The 27,175-nt window shown below is 43.3% G+C and overlaps 2 protein-coding genes across 5 annotated transcripts in view; both read left to right on the forward strand.

Moving 5' to 3' along the window:
- Positions 1–1,624: 1,624 nt before the first annotated feature.
- NHLRC1 (NHL repeat containing E3 ubiquitin protein ligase 1) lies at positions 1,625–5,019 on the forward strand. Its single transcript, XM_030444654.1, has 2 exons — positions 1,625–1,702; positions 2,104–5,019. Exons 1-2 carry the CDS (start codon positions 1,625–1,627, stop codon positions 3,412–3,414), a joined length of 1,389 nt encoding a protein of 462 aa, XP_030300514.1. The 3' UTR covers positions 3,415–5,019.
- A 16,042-nt stretch (positions 5,020–21,061) lies between these two features.
- Positions 21,062–27,175, forward strand: part of KIF13A (kinesin family member 13A) — a 109,512-nt gene continuing 103,398 nt past the window's right edge. For all 4 annotated transcript variants that reach the window (XM_030444231.1, XM_030444232.1, XM_030444233.1 and 1 more), the window contains exons 1-2: positions 21,062–21,251; positions 21,498–21,588. In XM_030444231.1, the coding sequence (XP_030300091.1) occupies positions 21,197–21,251; positions 21,498–21,588 (146 nt within the window). In that variant the 5' untranslated portion in view covers positions 21,062–21,196. The remainder of the gene's footprint in view (positions 21,252–21,497; positions 21,589–27,175) is intronic.

Genomic DNA, 27,175 nt, shown 5'->3' on the forward strand with positions numbered 1-27,175 from the left:
CTTAGCACAAGGCTGCTGCATAGAATCATAGAATTGGCTGGGTTGGAAGGGACCTCAGAGATCATCGAGTCCAACCCTTGAACCACCATTGCGGTTGCTAGACTATGGCACTGAGTGCCACATCCAGTCTCTTTTTAAATATCTCCAGGGATGGAGAATCCACTACTTCCCTGGGCAGCCCATTCCAATGCCTGATCACTCTCTCCATAAAGAAATTCTTTCTAATATCCAACCTAAACTTCCCCTGACACAACTTAAGACCGTGCCCTCTTGTCTTGTTGAAAGTCGTCTGGCAAAAGAGACCAACCCCCACCTGGCTACACCCTCCTTTCAGGGAGTTGTAGTGAGTGATGAGGTCTCCCCTGAGCCGCCTCTTCTTTAGGCTGAACAGCCCCAGCTCCCTCAGCCTCTCCTCATAGGGTCTGTGCTCGAGTCCCTTCACCAGCCTGGTTGCCCTCCTTTGGACCTGCTCCAGGACCTCAATCTCCTTCCTAAACTGAGGGGCCCAGAACTGGACACAGTACTCGAGGTGTGGCCTCACCAGCACTGAGTACAGGGGCAGAATCACTTCCCTGGACCTGCTGGACACGCTGTTCCTGATGCAGGCCAGGATGCCATTGGCCTTCTTGGCCACCTGGGCACACTGCTGGCTCATGTTCAGCTTCCTGGCAATCCAGACTCCCAGGTCCCTTTCTGCCTGGCTGCTCTCAGCCACTCTGTGCCCAGCCTGGAGCTCCCCATGGGGTTGTTGTGGCCAAAGTGCAGGACCCGGCACTTGGCCGTGTTGAACCTCATCCCATTGGAATCAGCCCAACTCTCCAGTCTGTCCAGGTCCCTCTGCAGAGCCCTCCTGCCTTCCAGCTGATCCACACTCCCCCCCAGCTTAGTGTCGTCTGCGAATTTGCTGATGATGGACTCAATCCCCTCATCTAAATCATCAATGAAGATATTGAACAGAACCGGGCCCAACACTGATCCCTGGGGACACCACTGATGAGCGGCTGCCAACTGAATGCAGCCCCATTCAGCACCACTCTCTGGGCCCGGCCCTCCAGCCAGTTCCTAACCCAGCACAAGGTGCTCCTGTCCAAGGTGTGGGCTGACAGCTTTTTCAGGAGGATGCTGTGGGAGACGGTGTCAAAGGCCTTGCTGAAGTCCAGGTAGACCACATCCACAGCCTTCCCCTCATCCACCAGTTGGATACTCAGCTATATCCTACACAGAATTCCCACATATGTGGCAACCTGGCAAGAGCAATGCCATGTGCCAGATGAGACAATTTAAGATGAGTTGGCTCTCTCCGTTGCATGTGTACCATGATGTTACCCTGAGAATGCCCTGTAAATACACCTTGTTTAATGAACATGTGCTGTTCATGCATCTTACAAGATGTGCAGAAATGGCTGCTTGGAAAAAGCATCTGCTACTGATTAGTGTAAGTATCTGCAATGCATTTTCAAGAGCTTCCCAGAACAGCAACTGAAATCCTATGAAAGCATGTAATAGTACTAGCAATGGTGTGACAATGTGGTAATTGGATTTTTATAAAAATTTTGAGAGTGAGACCCCACCTGCAGTCCACCCCCACTGTGTCCATTTCTGGAACCACCAACACAAGAAGAACATGGAGCTGTTGGAACGAGTCCAGAGGACGGCCATGAAGATGATCAGAGGCCTGGATCACCTCTCCTATGACAGAGAGGTGAAAGAGCTGGGCTGAAAGAGCTGAGGTTGTTTAGCCTGGAGAAAACTCCAGGGAGACCTTATAGCAGCCTTCCAGTGCCTTCCAGGAGGGCTGCAGGAAGGCTGGTGAGGGGCTTTCTACAAGGGCAGGTAGTGATAGGGCAAGGGTTAATGGTTTCAAATTGGAAGAGGGTAGATTTAGATTAGATTTTTAGATTGGATTTTTTAGATTGGATTTTCACGAAAGAAATTCTTTCGTGAGAGGGTTTAAGTGCACAGGTTGCTCAGGGAAGCTGTGGATGTCCCCTCCCTGGAAGTGTTCAAGGCCAGGCTGGATGGGGTTTGTTGCCATGGCAGGGGGGGATGGAAATAGACGTTATTTAAGGTCCCTTCAAACCCAAACCCTTCTGCGACGTTAAGGGGGAGGCCCTCCCCGGGGCGGAGCGGTGCTGGAGGGAGGGGGTGCCGGCGGCCGCTCCGCCCCGGGCCGCGCCTCAGCTCGCCCGCAGGAGGCACCCGACCGCCTCCTCCTTCCCTCTCTCCCTCCCTCCCTGCCGGAATACGGCGGGGATGGCGGCGGAGGACGAGGCGGAGCTGAACTTATTGGAGTGCCGGGTGTGCTTCGAGCGGTACGGCCCCGACGGGCAGCGGCGGCCACAGAACTTGCCCTGCGGGCACGTCCTCTGCCGGGGCTGCGTGGGGGCACTGAGTGGCCGGGAGGGCCGGAGGTTGGAGTGTCCCTTCTGCCGGCGGGCCTGGGGCACGGCCGAGACCAGCGACTGCCTGCCCCTGATGCAGCTGCTGGAGGTGCTGGGCCCCGCCGGAGGCACCATCCCCTCGGCTTTCGGGAGGAGAGGCTGCAGAGGGGCTGCCGGCACAGCTGCCGCGGGCGTAGGGCTCCGGCTGTCCCTGGGAGGGTGGGGGTCGCTGGTGAACCCCAGCGGAGTGTCGGCCTGCCGGAGATCCGGGCGCTTGGCTGTGGCACATGATGGCGAGAAGAGGATCCACGTCTTTGGGCCGAACGGATCCTGCCTGCAGCGATTTGGGGAGCGGGGGGATGCGGACGACGATGTCAAGTACCCGCTTGATGTGACGGTCACTTCGGACGGGCACGTGGTGGTCACCGACGGTGGGGACCGCTCGGTGAAAGCCTTTGATTTTGAGGGAAGGGGTGTCCTGGCAGTCCGGGAAGGTTTCTGTTTGCCCTGGGGCTTGGATGCCACCCCAGAGAGTGAAGTAATCCTGACAGACTCGGAGGCAGGTGCTCTGTACCGCCTGACAGCTGACTTCAAGAAGGGGAAATTCAAGATGTGTCAGATGATCTGGTCTCAGCTCATCCGCCCCAGAGGCGTTGCAGTCTCCCAAACCTCGGGTGCTGTCGTGGTGATAGAGCACCTCAGAGCTCAAGGACACAGCAGCAGCACCCGAGTGAAGATATTCAGTGCAGAGATGGATCTCATTGGCCAGATGGATAGCTTCGGGCTGAGCCTCATTTTCCCCTCCAAAATATATGCCACAGCCGTGGCCTTTGACAAAGATGACCACATTACAGTAACAGATGTCTGTAGTCAAGCTGTAATATCCTTAGGGAAACCTGAGGAGTTTCCCGTCTTTAACCCTCTCATTAGCTATGGGCTTTTTTATCCTGTAGGACTGACGTACACAGCAAACAATTCCCTGGTAGTTTTAGACAGCGGTGATCATTCAATAAAAATATATAGCTCCACCTGAGTGGGTTTAGGTGCTTACTGCTGTAGGTTCAAGCTGCTTTTGGCCACAAAGCACACAAAGTTCTGGTGTTAGTAGATGTGTAGGGAGAAGGCATTTTCTGGGCTTTATAAGTGAAATCTTTGACCAGCATGCTGTGCTTCCTGCAAAACTTGTATTGAATATCTTGCCTATCTGTGGGAGAAGTCCTTGTCATTGCAGGCCATAGGCAACTGCAAATCATCCAAACAAATAATTTGTTGGGTTTTAGCTTTTTTTTTTTTTTTTTAAACTATTCCATAACTTGACAACCCAATGTTTTTTCTACTTTTTGACAAGTAACAACAGCAATGTGCAGAATGGAGTAACCAGTGACTGGTGGCTGGAAAAAAAAAAGTGATGCATTGTTTGTTTATGTTTCCGAGCACCTAGTCTTCATTCATCCTCATTAAACATAGCTACACTTGTGAAAGTGACAGAGTGGTTTCTGTTTCCAGAATTTCTGCACAACAGAGGAAACTAGCTTGATGAAACTATAGGAGAAATGGAAGCTTCATTTCAGATACAGCCAAGATCATTGCAGTGGAGGAGCTACCACTGGTTAGTGAGTTATGTGAACTGGTGCTCAAAGCCAAAACAGGCAAATGCATTTCTGGGAGCACTCTTCTCTGTACTGGTTTATTCCTACTGTTATTAGAGTTGGTGAGAAGAGCTGGAGCAGTCAATCTTCCTGTATAATGCACAAGTCTGTGTCTTTACCTAGCGATAATTTGGTGTGTGGTTACCAGCACGAGCAGCTTTCTCCAAAATGCCCCTGAAGTATTTGTGTTTAAACCACAAAGACTTCTGAATACGTAAAATTGAGCTGGCTTTGCTGCTAACACAGCTAAGCTCGAGAAGTTTCCAATACTGCCTGCCTCTGTCTTGTCATTAATATATTACTTCTGTACCCCAGACTCCAGGATTCAACTGAAAATTGAAATGTTGGTGACAAGTAATAGGGAAAGGGGTAACGAAAGCCTCATTTTGTGGTCTAGTTTCCAAATGAGATATTGTTGCTTGTGAATGCACAGCAGGTTTATTTCAGTTCATGTATCCATGAAAACAGTTTCACTGTGGACACAAGTTCTGTTGCCCTTTTGCACAGTGGAAACAAAGGTATATCTGAAGTATTTTAAGGAAGATTTAACACTCACACTAGAAGTCACTACTACATTTTTAGGCCTTTACCTGCTGCTATAATAATTACTTAGGCAGTTCATCATTAAAAAGAAGTTAGATATAAATGTAACATATGACATAGAGAGAAGTAGGTTAAAATGGCATGAAACTTGTGGGGTGATTTATTTATGCACTGAAATTATGGATATTAACTAACATGCTTTGAAATTCACAGGCAGTCTTTCTATCCATTAAATTTTAATCTGGTTTGTGGTCTGTCCTTGGGGCATTTAATAATTGCATGTATTGTTGCACCGGTGATTTACCAAATAATTGTTTTAAACTGGAGCAGTTTTAGCCCTTTAATTCTGAAAATATATTAATCTATCTTTTGCTAATATTTATATCAACAAAACAAGTTGTAGCAGTAATTGAGCAGTGACCTGCCAATAAAGTGTGATCTGCTTACTCCTATATTGATTGAGTAAAAACTCCTCATATCTTTTTATCATGGGCTTCTCTCTTACGATCCAGTTTCTCTATTATTGCAGTTGCTCTCTAGGTGGTTTATTTTTTTACCTAGGCATACCTTGCTAAAGTTGTCATAGGGTCTTTTTTTGGTATTGAAAGGCAGATGGACTTGCATATTTGGTCTTTTCCAGCATTCTCTACTGCCAGGCCACATGTAAGTGCCTTTGGTAGGACCAGCAATACTCCTTGGCTGTTCTGCAGCCAGAGGTGTACAGCCCTAAGCAGGAGGCCTCTTGAGGGGTCAGGAAGAAAATTAGCTAGAGAAGCAGCCCCCTGGAATATATATTCCTTTCTAGGTGCCAGGGAGACATCTGTCTTTGAGGCATATCAAAACAATTAGATAACACTTCCTTTGGGGAACTGCTGTGTTTCAAAGTGCATGCAATATCATCAGTGCTGTATTTATACATAATTAATAGTTTATTGCAATAGCCCTTCCTCCTGAACTGTGGGCCCTGAGCTTTCATCTCCTCAAACCTTTGGGTGCACCAGGAGATTGTTCTTGCTACTGAGCTCATGGATGGGCAAATTTCCTAGCATCTGCTGCCATGCAGGCAACTTCCAAGCTGCTGAAATGCTGAGTTTTAAATATTTGACTCATGCTGGTTTAAAATTGGCAAATCCTCTCATTATTGCCCATTCTGTTTGAGTGTCCTTTGGCATATGACTAGAAATCACTTTATGTTTGGGTTTGCAAGCAAAATGAACTCTGTGCCTTTATTCCATCTAGTTTACTGTATTCCATCTCCAGAAGTCTCTGCTTTACCTGCTGCAAGCAAATCCAGACTTTCTGTCAATGATGCAGCTGTTTTCCTGTTGCTGTAAAGGTTGGTGCTTAGTGTTGTACAACACTGGATTAAATAAACCATTACATTCCATCCTAATACATTTGATGCAGATGCCTAATTTGAGAAACCATAACAGTCTGTATAAAACTAGTAATAAAAAATACTAAATTTTTCAGTCTGTAAGAGAAAATGCAGCAGTAAACCTGAAATCTTTCTTCTGTCACACAGGAGAACTTAAGAGATAATGGGAGACAGAGATCCACCAATATGCTGATAACAAACTGAAAAGCTTTTGACATTTTGACTTACTCTTGCTTATTTCTTTATGCATATATGCACATTTCCCCTATAGCTACTGTAGATATCTGTTGCCTTCAGGATGATGATGCCATCTGCTTGTCCAAGGCCCAGGGGACATGTACTGTTCCTGAGACTGTGTCTAGTCGCTTCAGTGATAATCACTGTCACGTTTATTAAAAAAAAATTAAAATACCAGGAGCCTAAACTAAACTTTGTATAACCCTCTGTACCTTGTGCTTTAACAATTTGGATTAAAGCCAAACAAATATAATGGATGGAATTCCCCTAATGTCCTCTTTTCAGCCCCTACTATACATCTATACATCTGTTATGCACACACACATTGCATTTCCAATTTGATTTATTTTTAGGCAGTTATCTTGGGTTGCTATCATTGCATATAAATATACCACGGTAAGCTTACAGTGTTTAGGGATAAAGCAGTTAGGGTAGTTTCAGAAAAGTGTATTGAAATTGTGCCTTGTAACATACATTTTTTTGTTTTGCTTGTGAACAAAATAATTTTAGATAAAGAATATAATATTTTTTTCAGATTGATGAATAAAAAGAAGAAAGAAGTACAGGAAAAAAAAAAAGGATAAAATTTACTTAATTTTTGCCGTTGTCCATTTGACCATCTGTCCATTCCCCCCAGCCATGTTGCTGTGCACATCAATTTGATGTTTATTCTTTCACAAAGCATGAACGTAACAGCACCATAGCATTTATTTTTTAACATGGACTGATTTTAGGTGAAGAGGGGACATCCTGCAATGTCCATCTTCCAAGCCACTAAGAGTTTTATAGGGCAGGGTCCATCAAGTTCTTCTATTCTGAGTCTTCTCAGATGTCCATCCTTGTAAACTATAAGTCACCTGTGAGTCACAGCTTGCCTCCACAGGAGTATAATATAACCAAAACAAAAATATACTGATTGTGCAAATGAGTTCTAAAACTCACACCTCATTCACACATTTCAGAGGAAGTGACAGCTCATTCAGAGAGCAGCGAGCACCTGAGGGCTAGAGAGTTTAAATTTAGTGATAATAGGATTTTCTCAACTATTTACCTTCACTACCCCTGTAAGTACATGAGAAGCCTCTCTATAGAATACTCTGTCCTATTTTACAGAAGTCTGGTATGAGAAGACTTATAAGATACTGCATTTTGTAACCCTCTTGTCAGGTCTGTCATGCAATTTCCTGATCAGCCCTGTCCAGTCCAGCCCAACCCTGGTGTTTGCTGTTTGACTTCCCAGCTCACCTGATGCAGCCAGGCTCTCTTGGTTTGCCAAGCTGTGTCAAAAAGTGCTTCTATCTGAGCAGAGGACCTTTCAGGTGTAATGTATAGCCCCTAGCAACAGAGGGGCTTTCTCCCAACCTTTCCCACTTGTTCTAACATGATACAAAGGCTGCAGAGCCATCTTGAAGTCACAAAGGAGGTTCTGGAAACAAAGTGGAGATTACCATCTGGAATAGTTACTTATAGAGGTCAAAAGTGTCAAAAGAATTCAAAGTCTTCATGTTGCACCTGCTGTCACTGACTGTAAAGAGGAACAGGCCATGCAGACCTGAAATAAGCCATCAGTCTGCCTCTCTATGTGATGCCCAACCATTGCCAGGCAGAAGGTTGGCTCAGCCCCTCTGGAGATGGGTTGAGAACATGTAGTGTCTGATAGATGCCCTGAAGAGCAAACTCTACCTGCTACTGAATGTGATGGGCCATTATTACTACCTGCATATAAGAGTTCCAAATGTACAAACCGTGGAAATCTTTAAACTTGAAATATCTTTAAACTTGAAATATATTGAACAAAGAGCAGCCCAGAATTTTCCCTTTGCCATATACTGCTGTGGGTCATACATCAGTCCTGGCGGAAGAAATACTTACCAGTTCTCTGTTTCTCCATCGAACTGGGCATTGGCCACGCCTCCATTCCACATTACATTTTCAGCTTCATAATCTCACCTACATGTGCTACTAATAATACATTTATATTTGATACTGTTCCATGAACATACAGGGTTTCTCTAGAGTGCTTCCTTTGCATAACCTGTCTGATTCTTCTGGACAGTTTCAAAGCTATCTAATGCTGGAGAGATTCTCTACAAGCAGATGATGCATCATACTCGTGTCTTTTTCTGCCCTCTGCTTTTCAAGAGATTTACAGGTATGTTTCAGCATGTTACTCTGACCTCTCCTTAAGACACATGTGGTATCTGTGTCCCTGCAACAGCAGACAGGAGCACTAGGAATCCAGGAAAGCCTTTGACAGACTTGAGACTAGATCTCAAGAGTTCCCACTACAAGGTTGGTGCCTTGATAAAGCAGGGAGAGTCTGTGTTCAATTATCCTCTTGTCTGGAAGCTGCCTTCCTGATTTGGGAAGAACTTTTGACATTTCACCCATGATCTTGATGTTAATAATTCCACGGGTGTTTCCTACAAATCACGGAAATCAATGCTTTTCTAAACCACAACGTATTTGTAGATAATTACTCCCAGCACACTCCACAAGGGTGTATGGTTTCAAAGTGCTGAAATGCTCTGTAAGGAGGTGTACTGCTGTGAAGCCCCATTGCAGTGATAAAGTTACTTATTTCATGCTGAGGGTGGAAAGGAGGAGAAGAGATCAACTCTGAAAAGGGGAAAAATTAGTGAAAGGTGCCTGTGGCTTAAGCAGAGGGAGAACTCCGCCAAGTTAGAACACAGAGCACACCCATCGCCCCAGAAGAAGGAATGCATTCTTAAGAGGTGAAGCATTTCAGCCTGGAAAATGCTCCAGATTACAAGGGCCATTGCCTCTTGATTAATATTGAACTCAGGCAAGGGAATAACCTACATTTGAACAGATTTCCCAGCCACAATTAGGCACTTTTCACATGGTAATCCTTAGGGGAGCTATCTATTACTTTCAGCTCTGTATTTGTAGAAAAAAAAAATCTGTGGGAAATGAAGATTTGGAGCAAACTAAGGATTTGGGGGAAATATGCTTCCTATAGTGGAATAAATACATACATAGCATTTTTTTTTAAGATCCTTCTTAATGAAGACAATTTTTGTTCTTTGGTCACAGGTGAGCACTATATGGGCAGTGAGATGAGCTGAAAACAAAATCTGCTTTCATGGAATATATTGGTTTTTAAATCTGCTACTCAGAAGATTCTGTAAAAAATTTAAAATATTCTAAATATAATTGCATACTTTGTAATGAATAATGGGTAGGAAGTTATAGCAGTATATGGGATTAGAGAGATGATACAATAGCTGAGAAAATGAAAGAATTTATTTTGAGAAAACTGAAGATGTAAAAACCTTAAATTTTCCTTTATCAAAACTTTATTTTAAAACTAATACAAAGAAGATGATCTTGAAAGAATTACCACTCCTACATAATCACAGGAGGTAGCTAATTCACTGGATTTTATTCTAAATATAAATAGATAAAAGGTTAAAGTATTAATGATTTATTGAATAATATGAATTATGAAATTTAACCAGTATTAACCAATATTTTGTACTGGAAGTAAGAAACACTACAATTGTGTCTCTTACTATTACAGACTAAGCAGCTAATGTGAGAAGAAAGGTAATGCCATTAAATATATGCCATATAAGAAATCTATCAAAAGGAGTTGGACAGATTAAGTATAAATAATAATTATCTTCATATGAAAAAGATGGGCTTTGCTCTGTTGTCATTGTCCTTAATTAGGTAGGAAAAAGGGCTTTTCAGGAAGTTCTGTACCAACTTAGAGCATGATATTATGGAGCCAGAAGTATTCTTATTATTCCTTAAAATGACTTGCTTGAGCCGAGGTTTACTCTGCCATAAATAGTTTATCTGTACAGTCATGAGTAGTGCAAATGGAATTGTCCACATAAATAAATGCTGCAGGACTGGGCTTGAAGTCAGGGAGATTCAAGCTAGTACAGAGATTTGCCCTGGAGAAGTCTTTGCAGCAGATTTCATTATGAGAGCTTCTGGGAATTCTGGTTTGTTGTTTGTTTGCTGGGTTTTTGGGGTTTGTTTTTTTTTTTTTTTACATGCTGAAAGCCCAGCGCACATTTAGGATATATTTTAGCTAATTATGACTTCCAACATCAGAAACTTTTTGTGAAAGAAATGTAATGTAATGTAATGTAATGTAATGTAATGTAATGTAATGTAATGTAATGGTTTAACTTTTCTTACTTATTCCTTCATAACATACTGAACCCTTGCCTGGTTCCTAGCAGTCCATCAGACTGAGTGGGTTGGTACACCACCTCCCTTTTGGGGCATGCAATTGCTCAGTAGACAGAAGTCTGAGGCAAGACTCACTCTGGACTGGCATCAATGGAGAACTTCTACCTAAGCTACTCTTGCAGATCCTGAAGAGGAGATTATTTGCTTTAGTCAACAGTTCAGAGAAGTTATGATATTTTCATTGTGTTAGAGACTCCCTGTAGGTTGTAGGTCCCCAAAAGACTATGTGAAAGAATTTCACACCTAAAGCTGTAGGTTAGCTAGCCACTTTTTGTTTCACTTCAGTTGGAACGCCAGCTTTTAAAGACCAGGAAAAAAGTGCACCATTTTTTCCCTAGTGTGGCAGATTGAAATTAAAATTGTGTCACACCCAAGATTAGAGCTGTGGATCTACATCTCATTTATTTTGTGATGTTCATAAAGCTATTCAGTATTTGGATGGTGTTATCATTAAAATGTAGCTGATACTAGTCTCCCCATATTTCCACTGCCAGTGTCACTTAGATAAAAACCAAAACCACCTACTTAGAAAAAGTGTACCTTAAAGGCAGAAGAAACTCTTCTTTCTTGTATCTCTTTCACTGGATAAATAAAAGCCATGCAACTGAATTAGTTTCAAATATCTATACTGAGAAATGAACTTTCACTCCCTCCCTTGTGATGATCTTAAATCTTATGTCTTTTTTCTTGACAATAAGCCTAAATTGGTGGTTTCCAAAATTCAGCCATGTTGTTCCAATTTCACAGCCCTCATCCATTCTTGCAATTTGGTTGCTTAGTCCTTTGAAGTGTCTTCCAGAAGTATATTTCTCATTAACCATTGCTTAGTCACACAGTGCAGTGTGTATGTGTTCACTTTCCTCTGAGAAGAAGGATTAATTTCCCTAGAAGTTTTGTCCATGTTTTGGTTTTGTCATGTTTCTTTTCTAAAACAGCCTTTCATCTTTACTGTCACATTAAAGGGATGAAATGTCAGATCACACTGTGAATGTTGGGAAAGGATTTCAGTCATTCAGGGAATGTGTTCTGGAGACAGGCATGCAAGCTTTATTCCAGGAGAGAAAAGGATGAAGGACTATGCAGTTTAAAGTAGGTGTGGACTAACAGTTCTAGGAGCCCCAGCTTCTCCCTGTACAGCTCCATTTGTAATCCTGACTCCGGGAAAACCATAATCAGATGTCTCTAGTTTGCAAGTCACTGGCTTTTTTGTGGCTCTCTCCAATAGCAGCAGACTGTCCCAGTGGTCCAGAGGTCCTCCTCTATTGGATTTTTTGGATGACTCCTGTAAGTGGTCTGAGTTTCCCTGTCAAATGCTGGTGTAGACAAACTGCAAGAAGCTCAGAAGACTGCATATGCCATGTGTTCCTCTATTTTTTTTCACCTGTAAAGAGCAAACCTTTTTGCCACGAGTCAAAGATGATGAAATTTGAATTGACATGACAACAAGGAGCATCCAATGATTGCACTACTTTGTAGTCTTCAATCTAAAAATGAAGGTATGATCTGTTGCTGATAATCTGGTTGTTGCTGACTGAGGTGCTTATATTTGGCATGTTTTCTTCAGGCTGGGAAGAACTGGGAGGTGGAGTGATTGTGTGCCTTCTTTTCTAAATAAAAGATCCCAACTGTTGTTATGCACCTTAATTAGCACGTTCAGTACTTGTTTCCACCTTACACAGGAACTGATGAAACCTTTTGTGCTGAATGTGAATCTTCCTGTTGACCTCATCAGACAGCAGAACGGATCCAAGATCTGTGCTGAGCTGACTTCCTTATGTTCTAACAAACGCAATTCCACCGCCTTTCCCAAGGCTTTGCCTCAGTCAGCTTCCTAAAACACCGACCTCCTAAGCCCTTTATGTTCTCCTCTCTAATCTATTTCAAGCAGTATTTCTTTCTCCATGCTTCAGATAGATGTTTGGTCTCAGAGCACATTTCCAAACACCAGTAAAAAGTAATTGCGTAAAGAGAACTTTTGGCTTGGGCAGCATGGTTACCAGCTCAGCTTTACTTAGTAAGCAGCTTGGCGGATGCACTCCTCCCTCCCCACCCTCCTCCTCCTCCCAGTTCCAAGTCTCACGCAGTCAAGTTCAGCTTCTCTCTGAAAGCAGAAAGTAAACTAACAAGGGGACTGTGACTGAGTGCAAAAGGTTTAATAGGGATGCTGCAAATCTGTCCCAAGAAGCTGCTGGCACTCCTCAGGCTGTTTGTATTTACAGCTTTCCCATTCATCCCCGTTGAGCAAAAAGCACAAAACCAGAGACTGAGTGTTGCTGTATGTTAGACAGACTGCATGGAGTGTCTAATTGCTAACTGAAGAGACTTGGAGGCTGCAGGTTCACTTTTTCTACCTATGTTAAGACACACACCTCCACTGAGCAAATGTGAAATAATTAGTGATGCTCTGGACAGGGTTCTGAGCTGGCTCCCTGCTCACAAGTGCCCTCAGTCTCTATTTAGGATTCAGAGTTAGAAGAAAACTGAAGGGATGTACTGAATTGACACTTGCATACCAGACATTCCTTATCATAAAGATGAAGAGGGGTGAGAGCTTTCTGGGTAGGGGGAATAATGGGAGGGTTGTCCTTTCCTTCAGTTTGCTGGGGCCTGCCTTGCTGATTTAAATTGTAAATAATGTTACAAACTAGCTGTGACAGTTTTTGTGACTTGTTTCATAGAAGAAGCATCTCATTTCTACTAAAATATAGTAGAAAAGCAGGGGGGAAAAGAACAAATATAGATTTCTATTAATGTAACATAAATCCTTTTTTGTAATTTTATACTTACGTTAACCACAGGTAGGTCATGTCAGTTCTTTTGGGACCTTGCTATCATGGAATCTACTACAATCAAGTTTACTTGTAAAATTAGCTAGGTTTAGTCCTCTTGTATTCTATGTAAGAGGCCATTCATTCCTCTGGGGATAGAGGTCAACTAATTTCTGGTCTGATTGTGTTCCAAGACAGAATCACAGCATCACAGAACTGCTGAGGTTGGCAGGGAGGGCAGGGAGGGCTGGAGGCCACCTGGTCCCCCCTCATTGCTCAAGCAGGGCCACCTACAGCCAGTTGTGCAGCACCATGTGTTTTTGAGCATCTACAAGGGTGGAGGCTCCACCACCTTCCTGGGCAACCTGTGCCAGTGCTTGGTCATTGTGAGAGTGAAAAAGTGTTTCCCTCTGAGAAGCTGTGGCAGTCTGAAGAAGTTCCCACACACTGGAAAAGGGGAAACATCTTTTAAAAAAGGATCAAAGAAAACCCAGGGAACTACAGACCAGGCAGCCTCACCTCTGTGCCAGGTGAAAACACGGAGGCACATGTAAAACAGCAAAGTGAGTGGTGACAGCCAACATGGCTCCTCTAAGGGCAAATTGTGCCTGATGTATTTGGTGACCTTCTATGAGAGAGTTACAGCTCTGTTAGATAGGGGAAGAACAACTGGAGTCATCTATCTGGACTTGTCCAAGGCATTTGACACTGTCCCACTTAACATCCTTGTCTCTCAGACAGAGAGACATGGATTTGATGGATGGACCACTTGATGGATAAGGAGCTGGCAAGAAGGTGACCCTCTAAAAAAGTTGTGATCAATGGCTCAGTGTCCATCTGGAGGCCAGTGCCAAATGGAGTTCCTCAGGGGTCTGTTCTGGGTCCAGTGCTGTTTAACATCTTTGCCAGTCAGATGGACAGTGGCATTGAGTGCACCCTCAGCAAGTTTGCTGATGACACCAAGCTGTGTGGTGTGGTGGATTCAGCTTGAGGAAAGGAATGCCATCCAGAGGGACCTTAACAGGCTTGAGAGTGCAGCCATTGGAAAGGAAATGAGGTTAAACAAATTCCAAGTGCAAGGTCCTGCATCTGGGATGGACCAATCCCAGGCACAGTTACAAGCTGGGTACAGAGTGGATTGAGAGCAGCCCCAAAGAGAAGGACTTGGAGGTGTTGATTGATGAGAAGCTCAACGTGAGCCAGCAGTGCACTCAAGCAGCTCAGAAGGCCAAAAGTATCCTAGGATGCACCAAGAGGAACATGGCCAGCAGATTAAGAGAGATAATTCTCCTCTACTGGGGAGCCCAGAACTGGATGCCAGATGTTCCACTGTGTTCCAGGTGTGGCCTCACCAGTGCTGAGTAGAGGGAAAGGATCACCTCCCTCAACCTATTGGCAGCTCTCCTCCTAACACAACCCAAAATAAAAGGGCTGCATGAAAGACAGTTTATTCCCATTTATTCCTGAACTTGAATAGCATTATGCTTTTTAACTGGTTTGAAAGCAAGCATAAACAGCCATATCCCTTCTCAGTCTTCACTTAGCTAGACTAAACAAACTGAACTTTTCCTAGTCTGCTCTTGTTTGATAATATTCACCAGTACTCAGTCCTCCCAGTAACCCTTTTGTGGGCCTGTTCCAGTTTGAATGTCTCTTCTGTAAATGCTGTACCAAGTTTTCCAGGTAGAGTCTCAGCAATGTCTCTTTCACAATTTCATCCATACCTCCTTTTCCACTGTTGGAAATAACTCAAGTGATAACAGCATGAACTACATATGCTTTTTTAATGGTATAACTGGGTTGTGAATCCAGGGCAAATACCAACAGCCCTTCTCTCCCAGTATAAAACTAAATCTAGGAAGGTATTTGGATCAGGGGTGTAGTATTTCCTGAGGTGAAAAAGGGATGGCATAATTAACATCAATATAAAAAAAAATACAAATAAACCCATAAGTGTGTATTTTATTTCCCTGGCATCTAAAGAAAGTGAGCTATACAGGACAAGAATGGCTGTTGGAGGAGATCGGAATTATTGCCTGTATCTGACTTTAAGACTGCAGGGATGTTTAATTACCTTCCAGAAACCAGATCCCACCAGAGATGACAGAAAGGTTCATTTTGGATTCAGTAAAACTTCAGTCAGGCTTTCAGAGTGTAGGGAAATTTATCTGAGTACTATAAAGAACTATTCTTGCTACTTTTTTCCCCTTTCTTTGAATTCCATCAGTTACCTGGCTATAATAGCTTCATTAGTGTGCTTCTAAGCATTTATTTCTATTAACATGACTTTTCATCTGCAGGTAGCAATGGCCATTAAAGTTCTCACAGTAATTTGAAACTGCTTCTTCCTGTGAAGTGATAGCATGTGGGAACATAGGTCCTTGCCCCCTGTTCTGCAATGAGTGAAGGAAGGGATTATCCTCTGCAGAATGCTCATGTACTTAAAGCTCCACAGATCCTCTCACAGACAGGTTAGTCTCATCCACTACGCTGAATACTGGGGTAAAGTTTCTAAAAACTATTTTAATATTGTCTAAGAGGCAGGGAGAAAACATTGATCAGTGAAATTGCATTTGATTTTTTTCCCCCCACAGCAAGAAACGCTTCAGCTTGATGGAGACAGGGCTGTTCCTGTCTTGGGACATTCCCTGTAATTGTTCATCTGTGATCCAAGAGTGTGATCTGCTCTCAGGCACTCAGGTGAGTATGGAGGCAGAGGTGGGGTCCTAGCAGATGTTAGGACCCCATCGAGGCAAAGCCAATCAGGTCATTTGAAACCTATGTAGATTAGGCTGTAAGAATTCCTTTATGGAGAGGGTGATCAGACACTGGAACGGGCTGCCCAGGGAAGTAGTGGATTCTCCATCCCTGGAGATCTTTAAAAAGAGACTGGATGTGGCACTCAGTGCCATGGTCTGATAACCGTGGTGGTAGTGGATCAAGGGTTGGACTTGATGATCTCTGAGGTCCTTTCCAACCCAGCTGATTCTATGATTCTATGATTCTATGAACAGATTTGGCCTATTCACCATGGAAAGAGCCTGTAAGTCAATTCTGTTCAGAGCTGAGGCAGGTTTAAACTCTACTGCCTGTAAGAAGCAATACACAACGCAGGAATCTAAATGTGCAGCTGTCAGCCACCTCATGTAGCTTCAAGAGCATCTCTCAAGTAGAAAAACATTTAGGTGCATATATGCTACTTTTATCCAAAGCATTTGCAAATACAACGATTTCATTTCTCTCTGAGTGTCAGAAGAGCATCTGCCACCACAGCCCCTTTCTGGGCCCAGTGTTGCTGTAAATATGCTGGACATGGACGAGGATTTTCATGCCTCCAGCACAGCTTTAGAGACAGTCAAAACAGACTTATGATAAGGCAGAGGTGGCAAACGTCCAGCCTGACTAACATGCAGCTTGAATTTGGAGCAAAGGGAAATGGAAAAGCAGCCTGAAAACCTGGCTGAGGAGGACATTGCGTAAAATCCTGCTCTCGTGTACCCTGCTGTATATTTAATGTACCTGCCCAGTGGGGTTACTCACAAAGCAGGGATGGCATTGCTACCCCAGATGTTCTCTAAATGTATTTTGTTCAATGAAAAATAGAAGCTTGTGAGCATAACAGGACACTCACTTGTGTCCTGGCAAAAATATAACATAATGAAATGTTTCTCTCTTCTAGGCTGTGCAAGCTAAATGTATGCTAAATGTTATTTTAAAACCCAAAAAATTATTATCCATTCTTAGTTTTCACCAGTATCAGTGGAAGATTTATAAATTTTTTTGTTCATGGTACTATTTCTTCCTGTGCTTTTACCTAATGTAAGGGTAATAGATTATTAACCTTAAAAATGTTTAATTATAGAGTATTAGTTTGTTTTACCTTACTTTCTCTCAGAATGAATTATGACATAATGTGTTCAGGTTGAAAATAAATTTCTGTATTCTCTGTTAATTTTAATTTTAAAGATGCTTAGTAAAACTTGGAAGACCAAGGAAAAATTTTTGATCTATCTTAAAAAATATGTGTATTGGAACAAATTTGGTAGTAAAAATCTTCATTGTAAGCATCTTTTGGACTTTGGGTGCTGTAAAATTAAAACTAAACACTTTGTCTTTCTTTTCACACTTTCAACACTGAAAGAAAAACCCTGCTTTGCTTCCCATGCTCTCATTGCCCTCCTCTTCTCAGGCTCCTGTGACACGAGATGAAGTCAGACGTGGTGGTGACAGCATGCACCAGTCAAGCACAGCAAGGTATGTGCTGGGGATGCTGCTGACAAGATAGGATATTCTTGTCAAGCACTGTGACATTTCCTTCTGCCTTTCAATGAAGAAAAGAGGTCAACAGAACACTCTGCCCTACCAGCGGGGCATCAGGCATCAACTGTGGGTGCATAGCTTTGCTCCCCCATCTTCATGTCATGAAATAAAGCAATCAGTCTTCCTCTTCAGAATGTGTGGGAAGACATGGGCATGCCTCCATGTCACATCACATCATCTGTGTTACGCCTTGGGAGGAGCAGTTGGAACTCAGAAAAAAGTAAGGAGTGACATTTTCTTTACACTCTTTGCTGAACTGTGGACTGAGGGACAAATACATGGCAATGCTGAAAGAGAAGCAACAAAAATGAAACAGATAAAGGGAAATACACAGAGATTCCATCCTGGCCTCAGTGAAGCTGCAAAATTCCTGCTGACTACAGAGCTGCAGAACCAGAACAAAATAGGGGGTAGAGGAATGCAGGGACAGGAAAAGGACATCAGGGATGGATGATGGATGGATGGATGGATGGATGGATGGATGGTTTCAGATGATTTTGTCCCTGTGTTCCTATCCTTGTTCCCCTCATCCACTATCGGCCTCTACTTTCTCTGGCTCTCATCTTTTCACATTGCTGAAGCAGTAAGATGTCATTTCTCATCTGGTATCTTCCCTCTATCCATCCAGCTTGTCTGGGATAGCTGGAAGCTAATTCTGATGGGTCGTTCACCCATCAGTATCCCTTGCCAGTTCCCACGGGGCATGTAAACTGATTAAGCTAACAAATGCTGAGAGGTAAAAGACATTCATCCACAGTTGCTACTGGTAGCAAAGACAAAGATGTAAAGGCTTCCATATGGTAGCTGTGCTTGATGGGGAAACAGCACCAGAAGAGAAAGATCTCATTGGCCTGAACTGAACTCACTTCCTGCAATCTGTCACAAATTTCTCTTTGGTCTGCGTAAAACAAGCTCATGGGGCCCCTATAACATAACTCTCTTACCATTCTGCTGTAATGCCAAAGGTTTAGGGAAGATCAGAAATATACTCTGCTACATGCACACAGCCTAATAGATGTTGTCAGGTCATGGTACAGGTGTTGCCAGAAGCCCTTCTTCAAGAGGACAGAAAAACTTGGTGAAACCAGTACCTCATTATTGGCACTTGTTTTTCAAGGCATGTTGATGAAAGAACTAAAAATTCTTTTCCCAGTTACCTAACACTAGAGAAAATCAGTTTTTCACAAGAGAACTGCTACAGTCTGTATTAGCACAAACTAGGGGTTGCATCTCTCTTTTCAAACACTTTTGCATGGCTGGCTTTCTATACCTGCAAATGGTGGAATATAATTTACAAACCTGTTCCAGACATGAGTGAAAAATCCTTCTCAAGACTCTTCCTACAGCCAAGATCATAGTTAATCTCATAAAGACTCCTGTTAAGTTTCTCTTCAGCTAGTGTAATTGTTTTTATTTAATCTACAATGATGTATTTTTTCCAGTAAGAGGTGGAAAATCAAGACAGAAGGGACGATTTTCCTTTCCATCTGTTGGCTGTCTTCTCTTGCATAAGTGTCCAAGTTTCACTGAATACATCCCCTCCTGCACAGACATTTCAGACTTCATGCCTTATCTTGAGCCAGTGCTTACTTTGATCTGGGTTCTTACATTCTACAGGCTTAAGTAGGATGTCCCATTTCAACACCATTCCTTTTCTTTACTCAATGAGCATCTTGCTTACAATTCATTTCATAACAAACTTAATTCCTTATGCCTCCTTCTGCAGGCAAGAAATCCACGTGTACCAGCTTCTGCTGCTGACATTCTCCAGATGCCTCGCTCTATTTGGCCACCTTTCTCTTCCAACGTGCTAAGTGCTTCTCTCATTTCCCTCTAGCATTCATGCAACCTGTGACCAATTGGGGCAGCAAGATCTCCTCCAGGGATGTTTTACAGGGCTCTTCTGGCTGGTGTGCTGGCAGCCAGGGGAGGTTGATCTCAGAGTTTGTTCACTGTTTCCATCTTTGTTTGAAAGGTCTGCTCTTTCTCAGTGCAGCTATCTATTAATCATACGTTGCTTAGTCCATTCTCCCTACAGTGATTTAGGCCCACAGTAGGTAGAATAATCCCTGAGCCTGGCTTCTCTGTAAAGAAAATGCTACTGACATCACTATTTTGCACCCAAGATTCCTGTTTGCTAGCTGCATCTATGATAAAGACTGATTCTTTGAAATATATTTTACTGAAGCTAAGGAAACACTTCTGGGGAGAAAAAGTCTTAACAGGACACTTCAAAGAGAAGGCTATGCTGAGGTCATAAACCTACTGCAGTTTTAAGTTAGATACTAGGAAAAAATTCTTTATTGAGAGGGTGACCAGGCATTGGAATGGCTGCCAAGGGAGGTGGTGGATTCTCCATCCCTGGAGGTTTTTAAGAAGAGACTGATGTGGCACTCAGTGCCATGGTCTGGTAACCACGGTGGTAATGGATCAACGGTTGGACTTGATGATCTCAGAGGTCCTTTACAACTCAGCTGATTGATTCTGTTTTAACTTAAATCTTTCTTGGCTTGTCTACTGGAAGCTCAGCCATCCTTGGAGCTTGTGTTTGCTGGAGTGCTCTCCTCAACACTTTTCCCTGATGTTGCCCTTGCCACTGCTAGATGGCCACAAATCCCTCTTGCACTGCTTGGGCAGGTGCTACTCATTCATCGCTGCCAAAAGTCGTTTGGCACAAGTGGCCTCAGAGCTTTGCAGGCAGCCCACTTCTAAGGAGGCGAAGTACAGACTGGGGCAGGGATTGATGCTCCATCAACCATCTCTGCTTCCATTCTTCCATAACACGTTTCACCCAAGCCATCCATGCCAGCAGGTCGAAAGTCGTAAAAGAAAAAAAATAATAATCCTCTGGCACCATGACATTTTGTTCGGGGCGGTTTGCGGGCGTTTCTCTGTGGCCTTTCCTTTCCCTCAAAGAACTCTGCTGTCCAGCCAGGCAACCCCGCGGCTCTGCGGCGGCAGCGCACAACCGCGCAAGCCACGGCAGTGGCTCCCGGGGAGGCGCTGAGAGCACAGGGACCCCCACATCCCCCATCTCCCCACAGCCCTCAGCCCCCTCCCTCCCGCCCTTTCCGCTATCGCAAGGCGCAGCCCCTCGCGCACGCTCACTCCGAGGGGGCGGGAACCGACGACGACGCAGACGGCTTCTCCCCTCCCTCTCTCCCCCCCACCCCATAGCATCCCGCCCCCCACACTCCCTGGACCGAAGGCGCTCGGGTGTTTCCGTGCCTCCCCGGCGCCGCCACCGCCTCTCCCCGCCCCCTCGCCGCTTGGCTGGGCTCCGCAATCCCGGCGGCGCGGCGGGCGGGAGGGAGGGAGGAGGCGGTGGAAGATGGCGGCTGGGATTGGCGGGGAGGCGGCGGCAGCAGCAGGGGTTATGCAAACGAGCCCGTCGGCAGCCAGCACCAGCACTAGAGCTGGTGTGAACCGCGGCTGAACAGGGAGGTGGCTGGTGCTGCGTCGCCACCGCCCCTCCCCGGCGCCGGACCCCTCCTTCTTTCTCCTTCCATCCCTACTTCCCACCCTCGCCGCCTATCGCCTTCCCCGCCCGCCCCGGTCCCTCCGCCCTCGCCCCGGCCCGGCATGGAGGTTGGTTCTCCGCCGAGTCGCTGTGCGCGGCGCTGCGAGGCCGCCAGCCGCCGCTGCCGCTGAGCGGGGCCGCCCGCCGCTCCCGGGAAGTCGGGGGGGAAGATGTCGGACACCAAGGTGAAAGTTGCCGTCAGGGTCCGGCCGATGAACAGGAGAGGTAACCGGAGGGGTCTGGGGGTGTTGGGGGTGGGAGGAGGGTGAGACACCGGGGAGCCCCACTTGTCCCCCCCAGGCTGGCGGGCGCGGAAAGAAGCCCCTCACACACACACACCCGCCGTCGCCCCTCGTTCGGGCTCTCCCGAACGCCGTCGGGGGGCGAGGTGCCCCGGTGTTGCGGGGAGAAGGGGGGTGGGGGGGGTGTGCTTCGGCCCTGGGTACAGCCCCCCGCCGTGTCGCCTTGCAGAGCTGGACCTGAATACCAAGTGCATCGTGGAGATGGAAGGGAACCAGACCGTGCTGCACCCTCCGCCTTCCAACACCAAGCAGGGAGAAAGGTAAAAAGCCCAAGTCGCCGTGCCCCAAATAAAGATCCAACCCCTGTTCCTCTGCCTCACCCTGGCAGGCGCTTCGCCGTGCTTTGTTAGGGGAGCGCTGGGGTCCTGAAGTTCTTGGTCGGCGCCTTTTCGGGGCGGCTGGGGAGGGGGGGGGAATGTAGGGGGAAGGGGGTGAGGGCGAGCTCCGTTGTGCTTGCATCTCTAGGAAATAAGGACCAGACCTCCCTCTCTTGGCTTCCTGAGTGGAGTGAGAGGTACCCAAATTGGGATGTAGGGACAGGAGATCACTATTGACTTCTCGGGTTTAAAAGCTGAGTCCTGATTAACTGCTCAAAAAAGGTGTTAATTAAGTAAAGACTTAAACTGACTGTACTGAGAAATTTCCGTAGAGTACAGGCTGCTACTTACTTGATGGGAGAACGAGAAGCAGAATCTGAATTTTATGCTGCATATGGTGTTTGGTTTTTTTTAAAAAAAGATTGTTTACTAGGTGTTAATGTTTTTGCGTTTGAAAAGGCTGTAATTGCTAGATTCTTTATTGATTCAGGCTACTGTAAAGGAGCCTATGAGAATATGCTAAAATAATTTTGAAATCTGGCATTTAGTTGTGATGCCCCAGTGAAGAATACCCTTGGAATTAATCCAAAATACCAATGCACTAGACTGTAAAAATAGATCAGAACAGGAAAAGATTTCTTTCCTTTGAGGGAGTGTGGGGAAAGAGGGAGGTGCAAGGGGAATAGTTAGGTAGTATGCTTATCTCTTCAATTACCTGTTGACTATTCAACTTAAGTTGATCTTTTAAATGTGTTTAATCACAAGGAGCATGAAATCGTTTGCATGCTTATAGAGATTTTAATCTGAACACGTTCCTACTACTCGAGGTTTTATTAAGAAGATTTTTGATCTAGTTCATAGTTGTTAAGAAAAAATTGTGTGAGAATGAGTTGGGGTTTTTTTAAGGCATTATCTGATGCTTTTATAGTTTTCCAGCAGAAGGGTTTGAGACCTTTTCTATTTTTACATGGCAAAGATGTAAAGGTGCATCTTGTGTTACTGCATATACTGAAATATAGCTGTAATTTACACCAGTTTAACTTAAATCCAGCTTACACGGTCTTCAGAACCCTTGCTGTGGCTCATGTGCTGGCCTGGGTCTTTAAAGATCTATACTTGTTTCCTGACCCTTTTGAAGATCTTTTTGTGATCTTGTACAACTCGTGCTGCCTCTGTGAGTTGTAGCGTCCCATCTGTAAAACGGAAATCTTGTTTTTCTTGAGACTGTGTTATTTTTTTTTCTGTCTCCTATTTATTGAAGCATCTGTATCGTCTCCATCACAACACTGCTATAAGTGTATTTAACAGGTATAAAACGTAAGATACAAATAGAGTTTACACAAAGATCATTATTTCAGTGGACTAAAGAGCCAAAGGTATGAGGTGGCTTAATGAAGAGCCTGTAAATTTTGCTGCTTGTGCACATTGGCCTGCAGGTATTCAGTGAGACTGTGCAGTGACTCTCTGTCTTTTGAGGGCTTGTGTGTCTTGTGTTTTTCTGGTGTTGATACCTGTAGCATATATAAATTCTCTTACCTGGGGAGTTGGCTTCTGATTCTGCGCAGCTGTGATGCTTTGTGCAACCTCACCATGGCCAGCTGTGTTGGCAGGTGACAGCTGTCCTGCTTTCAGCCTAATGCAAGGCTGGAATTTGGCAGGCTGTTAGATGTGTGATTTATGCATTTAAAACAATTGCTTGATGTTAGTGGGTTGCAAATAATCACTGAGAAATACGGATCAGAAGTTACTCACACTAGTGCAGACCAATAGTTTGGGTACCCTTTAAATGGCAGCTTCTATATATAACCTGTTGAGATGTCTAATAGATTTTCTAGGGTCTTGGAATATCCTTACATTTTCCTCAGTGCTAAACTGCTGATTTTTTTTTTTTTTACACCAGCTTAAGAGTTTAATTTCTCATGATGAAGAATAAGTTCTGTTCTTCTATGTGTACCCACGATAAAATGTCTGTATAAACTGGCTCTGAATTGCTGAGTGTTTGCTGCTTGTACTTGGATTGATGCCTTGGCAGAGCTAGAGATGTCAAATGGATTTTTGGTTTTCTTTGTGCAGCTTGTTTTTATATAGCTCAACTGGATTTTTCTTTCAGAGCAAACATGTAATTGCAAAAATGATTTCACTTGTTAGGGTGATTAATTGGCCTTTCTGTACTACTTTGCATTATTTTAATATTCTGTCTAGTCTTACCTTTCCCTTTTTGCATCTTATCTTTTTAAATGGAAATTTCCCTTTTCCAACTGAATGGAAGTACAAGTTTGTACTGCACTTTGGAATAAGAATAAGTAGCCTTTTAAAGGAAGTTTGGTTTCTAGGGCTGCTTTCCTTGAAGTGAGCCCAAGAGAGTATAGGGTGTGGGTGGAATTCAAGACCATGCCTTTTATTTGCTTTGGTCTCTTACTTATAATTTTAAAGGTATTGTCAGACTTTCTAAAGCAAAATTAGATAACACTTTAATAATTTTAATATTATAAAATTTGCTCTCGGAAGAATATCCAAGGTTAGGAAAATCAATTTTTACTAGCTTTGCCTACTCTGTATAGAGTTTTGGAAATCTAAGTCCAGGTGCATGCTGTTAATCTCTAGATTTTATTAAGGATACTTCTGAAGCATTTTCAGTGAGCTCATAATGATAGTTTTACAAGTGGTGAAAAAGGCCTAAAATCTCTGGCAGTGCTGTCATTTGTCCAGCTTCCACTGTTGTATTGGAGGTGAAGCAATAACTTAAAACCATAAGTTAGAACAGGGTTCTGACTCTACCTACCAGACCACACATCATACATCCAACAAACACAGCTACAAAATAGTGATTGTTACTGAGTACAAGTGTTCTCTCTTTCTCTAACCACCAGGCCTGCTGTTCCCCACAGACACACAACTTTTAGTATTCTAAACTAGCAGAGGAGGAAAACCAGAACATAGTAAAACTGAACAATCAGTCTGAGTCTGAAAGGCACAGGAAAAATTGACTGAAATAATAGGATACAGAATTCAGAAAGGAATGGTTTTCATTAGTTGGTATCATGTATAATCTCTGGATCTGGTTAACTTTTTCTAAGTTGTTTGTTGGACTTCATACCTCTAACCCATGTCTTACTATTATTAGTAGCAGTAATTTCTGTTATATATGCCTAAGTGTGCTTGTTTTAGTTGCCTCTCCTGTCTCTATTGCATTTCTTCTCCCAAACCAATATAGGTTCCCCTTTCTTTCCCAGAAGAACATCTTGTTTTTCCGTGAACCCTCAGATTTTTTTCTGTCTTCACAAGGTAATGTGAATTTCCTTTCCTCAAAGGAAATTCTTCCTGAAAAAATTGTTCTTAGTCTTTTAAAAATGGGAATTATGTTTCAAGGCCAATTATATACATCATGTTGTCTTGCTACAAATGTTTCTCTTTGGTTGTTAGCAATAAAGTACAGTATTAAAATGTAACTATGAGATAATTAGAGGACAGAGTTATAGACAGTCTTCTAAATGTTTGAGTATTTTTTTTAAGATGGAAATTTCACCTCTCTAGGTTCATAAAAGATTTGACTTCAGGTATGCTATTATTTAGTAAGACAAATGGAGTTTTACTGTGTTCTTCCTCTTTTGATTGTAAATTATGCTTTTCTCCAAACTTCCCTTTCAGCTATGCTTTTTAATGCATAGGATCTGATTTAGTTCCCTACAACAGTTCTTCATGACATGATTTTTTTCCTTTAGTAAGCAAAATGTTTATCTTGACAGAAATAAACAAGGAACTGTGGAGACAGTAGAACTGAAATACTATTTCTGCTTTAGTTTAGACTGCAACAAAAGTTCATGTGTTAGGCAATTTATTCCATTAGGGCACAGTAGCCTCGTGCAGACTTTTCCTTGTTTAAAATCTCAGGGCAGAAAATGAGAAAGAAATCATCATTGTGTGGAGCTTAACTGAAAGTTACCACTCTTCTCTGAAAGTATCCTCCTCGCTCTCTCTTCCATCCTCATTTTGATAACAGACAAGTAGCACAAAAGGCCTTTTCTACTTAGGTAAATCTTTTCTTATAGCTCTAAATTACAAGAGATTCCAGAATACTTGAGGGCTTTTTTGATGAATGGCTAGGAACAGGTGTATATATGTGTCTGTGTAGTTTTTTTAGGTCATGATACTTCCAGATGTGAGTAACTATAGCACAGATTTAATTTCTAGGCATCTTGTCCTAAATCTTGTTTCCAGAAAACAGCTGTTGTTCCCTTTCCCTTGGAGAAAACATGATTTTGGATGGTCTTAGTCCTTCATGAGATGGTTGTGACACTTTATCTTTTCTGATATGTTGCTTTGAATATCACTGGAGATGAGAGAAGAAAACTGTTTGTTATAAGGACATGATGTAAGTTTCTGGTAATGGTCACTTTTTCAAATTGAAACTTGTGGAAGCTAAAATTGGACAGCTGCTAATTATTTCCAGGTCTGAAGAAATGATCAATGAAATCATGTTTTTGGTGTGTATACATCAAATTATCACCTGAGATAGATCATAAAATATAGCAGGCAGCAGCTTTTATCTTTGTCTGCAGGAAATAGTGAAACTAATCTGACTTTGATCTCTTCTGTTAACTTTCCTGTTGGACATCAATGTTCAGGATATGAACTGTTGCCTTTGAACCACTGCAGAAAAGATGCATTTGAATTATGAAATGTATGGTTGGAAAATGTCATTCTGGAGCTATTTTTGCATTGCTTTAATTCATTCATGCCTCAGATAGGACACTAGCTGTAGTTCCTTGAAACTGCTCTTCTTACATTTAATATAATTTGAAATAAAATGAGACATGCAGTGTTTTGGATTAGACGTTGGTGGCATGGCTCTTGTTTCTTCCCAAGGCGGCCTGAACAGTGAGTAACGTGCATTATTTTACCATATTTCTAAGATCCAGAGAGTTGTTAGGACCCTGTGCTGTGGTCTTTAAATGGCATTGCTAGAGGAAACTCACTGGGGGCTATTGGGATTGTGGGTAAGCAACTAGTTGTCCTTGGCTGGCAGAACCTCAGAACAAAAATAAAGTCTTTGAAGAGAAGGAAAACTACTTGGTAATACCATGTTTAGGCAATCATTGCTTTGTAGCCATTCTCTGCTTTTGGTCTTCTGAGTATTATGATAAAATATTTACGAGCAGAACACAGTAAAACAAGGTTCAGCTTTGAACTTGCCCAGTTTTTCTGTTTTGTGATGTTAGAAATTCCCACACTGTGGAACATGAAAAAATTTGTGAAAAAGACTGGTACACCTTTAGACACTCATAACTCCTGTGTTGAGAAAGGGCAGATAAGTATGCATGAACTTGCCTAATACTGCAGCCACAGGTGGTTTTTGAGATCTGGTTTACTATTCAATACAGATTGAAATAAATTATAAATTAAAAGAATGTGCATCTCTCTTTAAAATTATTTTTTTTCCTTCCCTTTTCTTTGGGAAGATCAGGACAAAAGGAAGTTTTATTTTTACCTTCTTTGCCCCAATAATCTAAATGAGATGGTTTTCTTGATT

Source organism: Calypte anna, chromosome 2 (assembly GCF_003957555.1).
Source record: "Calypte anna isolate BGI_N300 chromosome 2, bCalAnn1_v1.p, whole genome shotgun sequence".
Classification (NCBI taxonomy): Eukaryota; Metazoa; Chordata; class Aves; order Apodiformes; family Trochilidae; genus Calypte; species Calypte anna.

Bases quoted from the DNA above. Each gene is read 5' to 3' on its own strand.
- NHLRC1 (XM_030444654.1), top strand. From the start codon at position 1,625: ATGGAGCTGTTGGAACGAGTCCAGAGGACGGCCATGAAGATGATCAGA. The intron at 1,703-2,103 runs GTGAAAGAGCTG...TGCGACGTTAAG, and splicing joins ACCTCTCCTATGACAGAGAG to GGGGAGGCCCTCCCCGGGGC.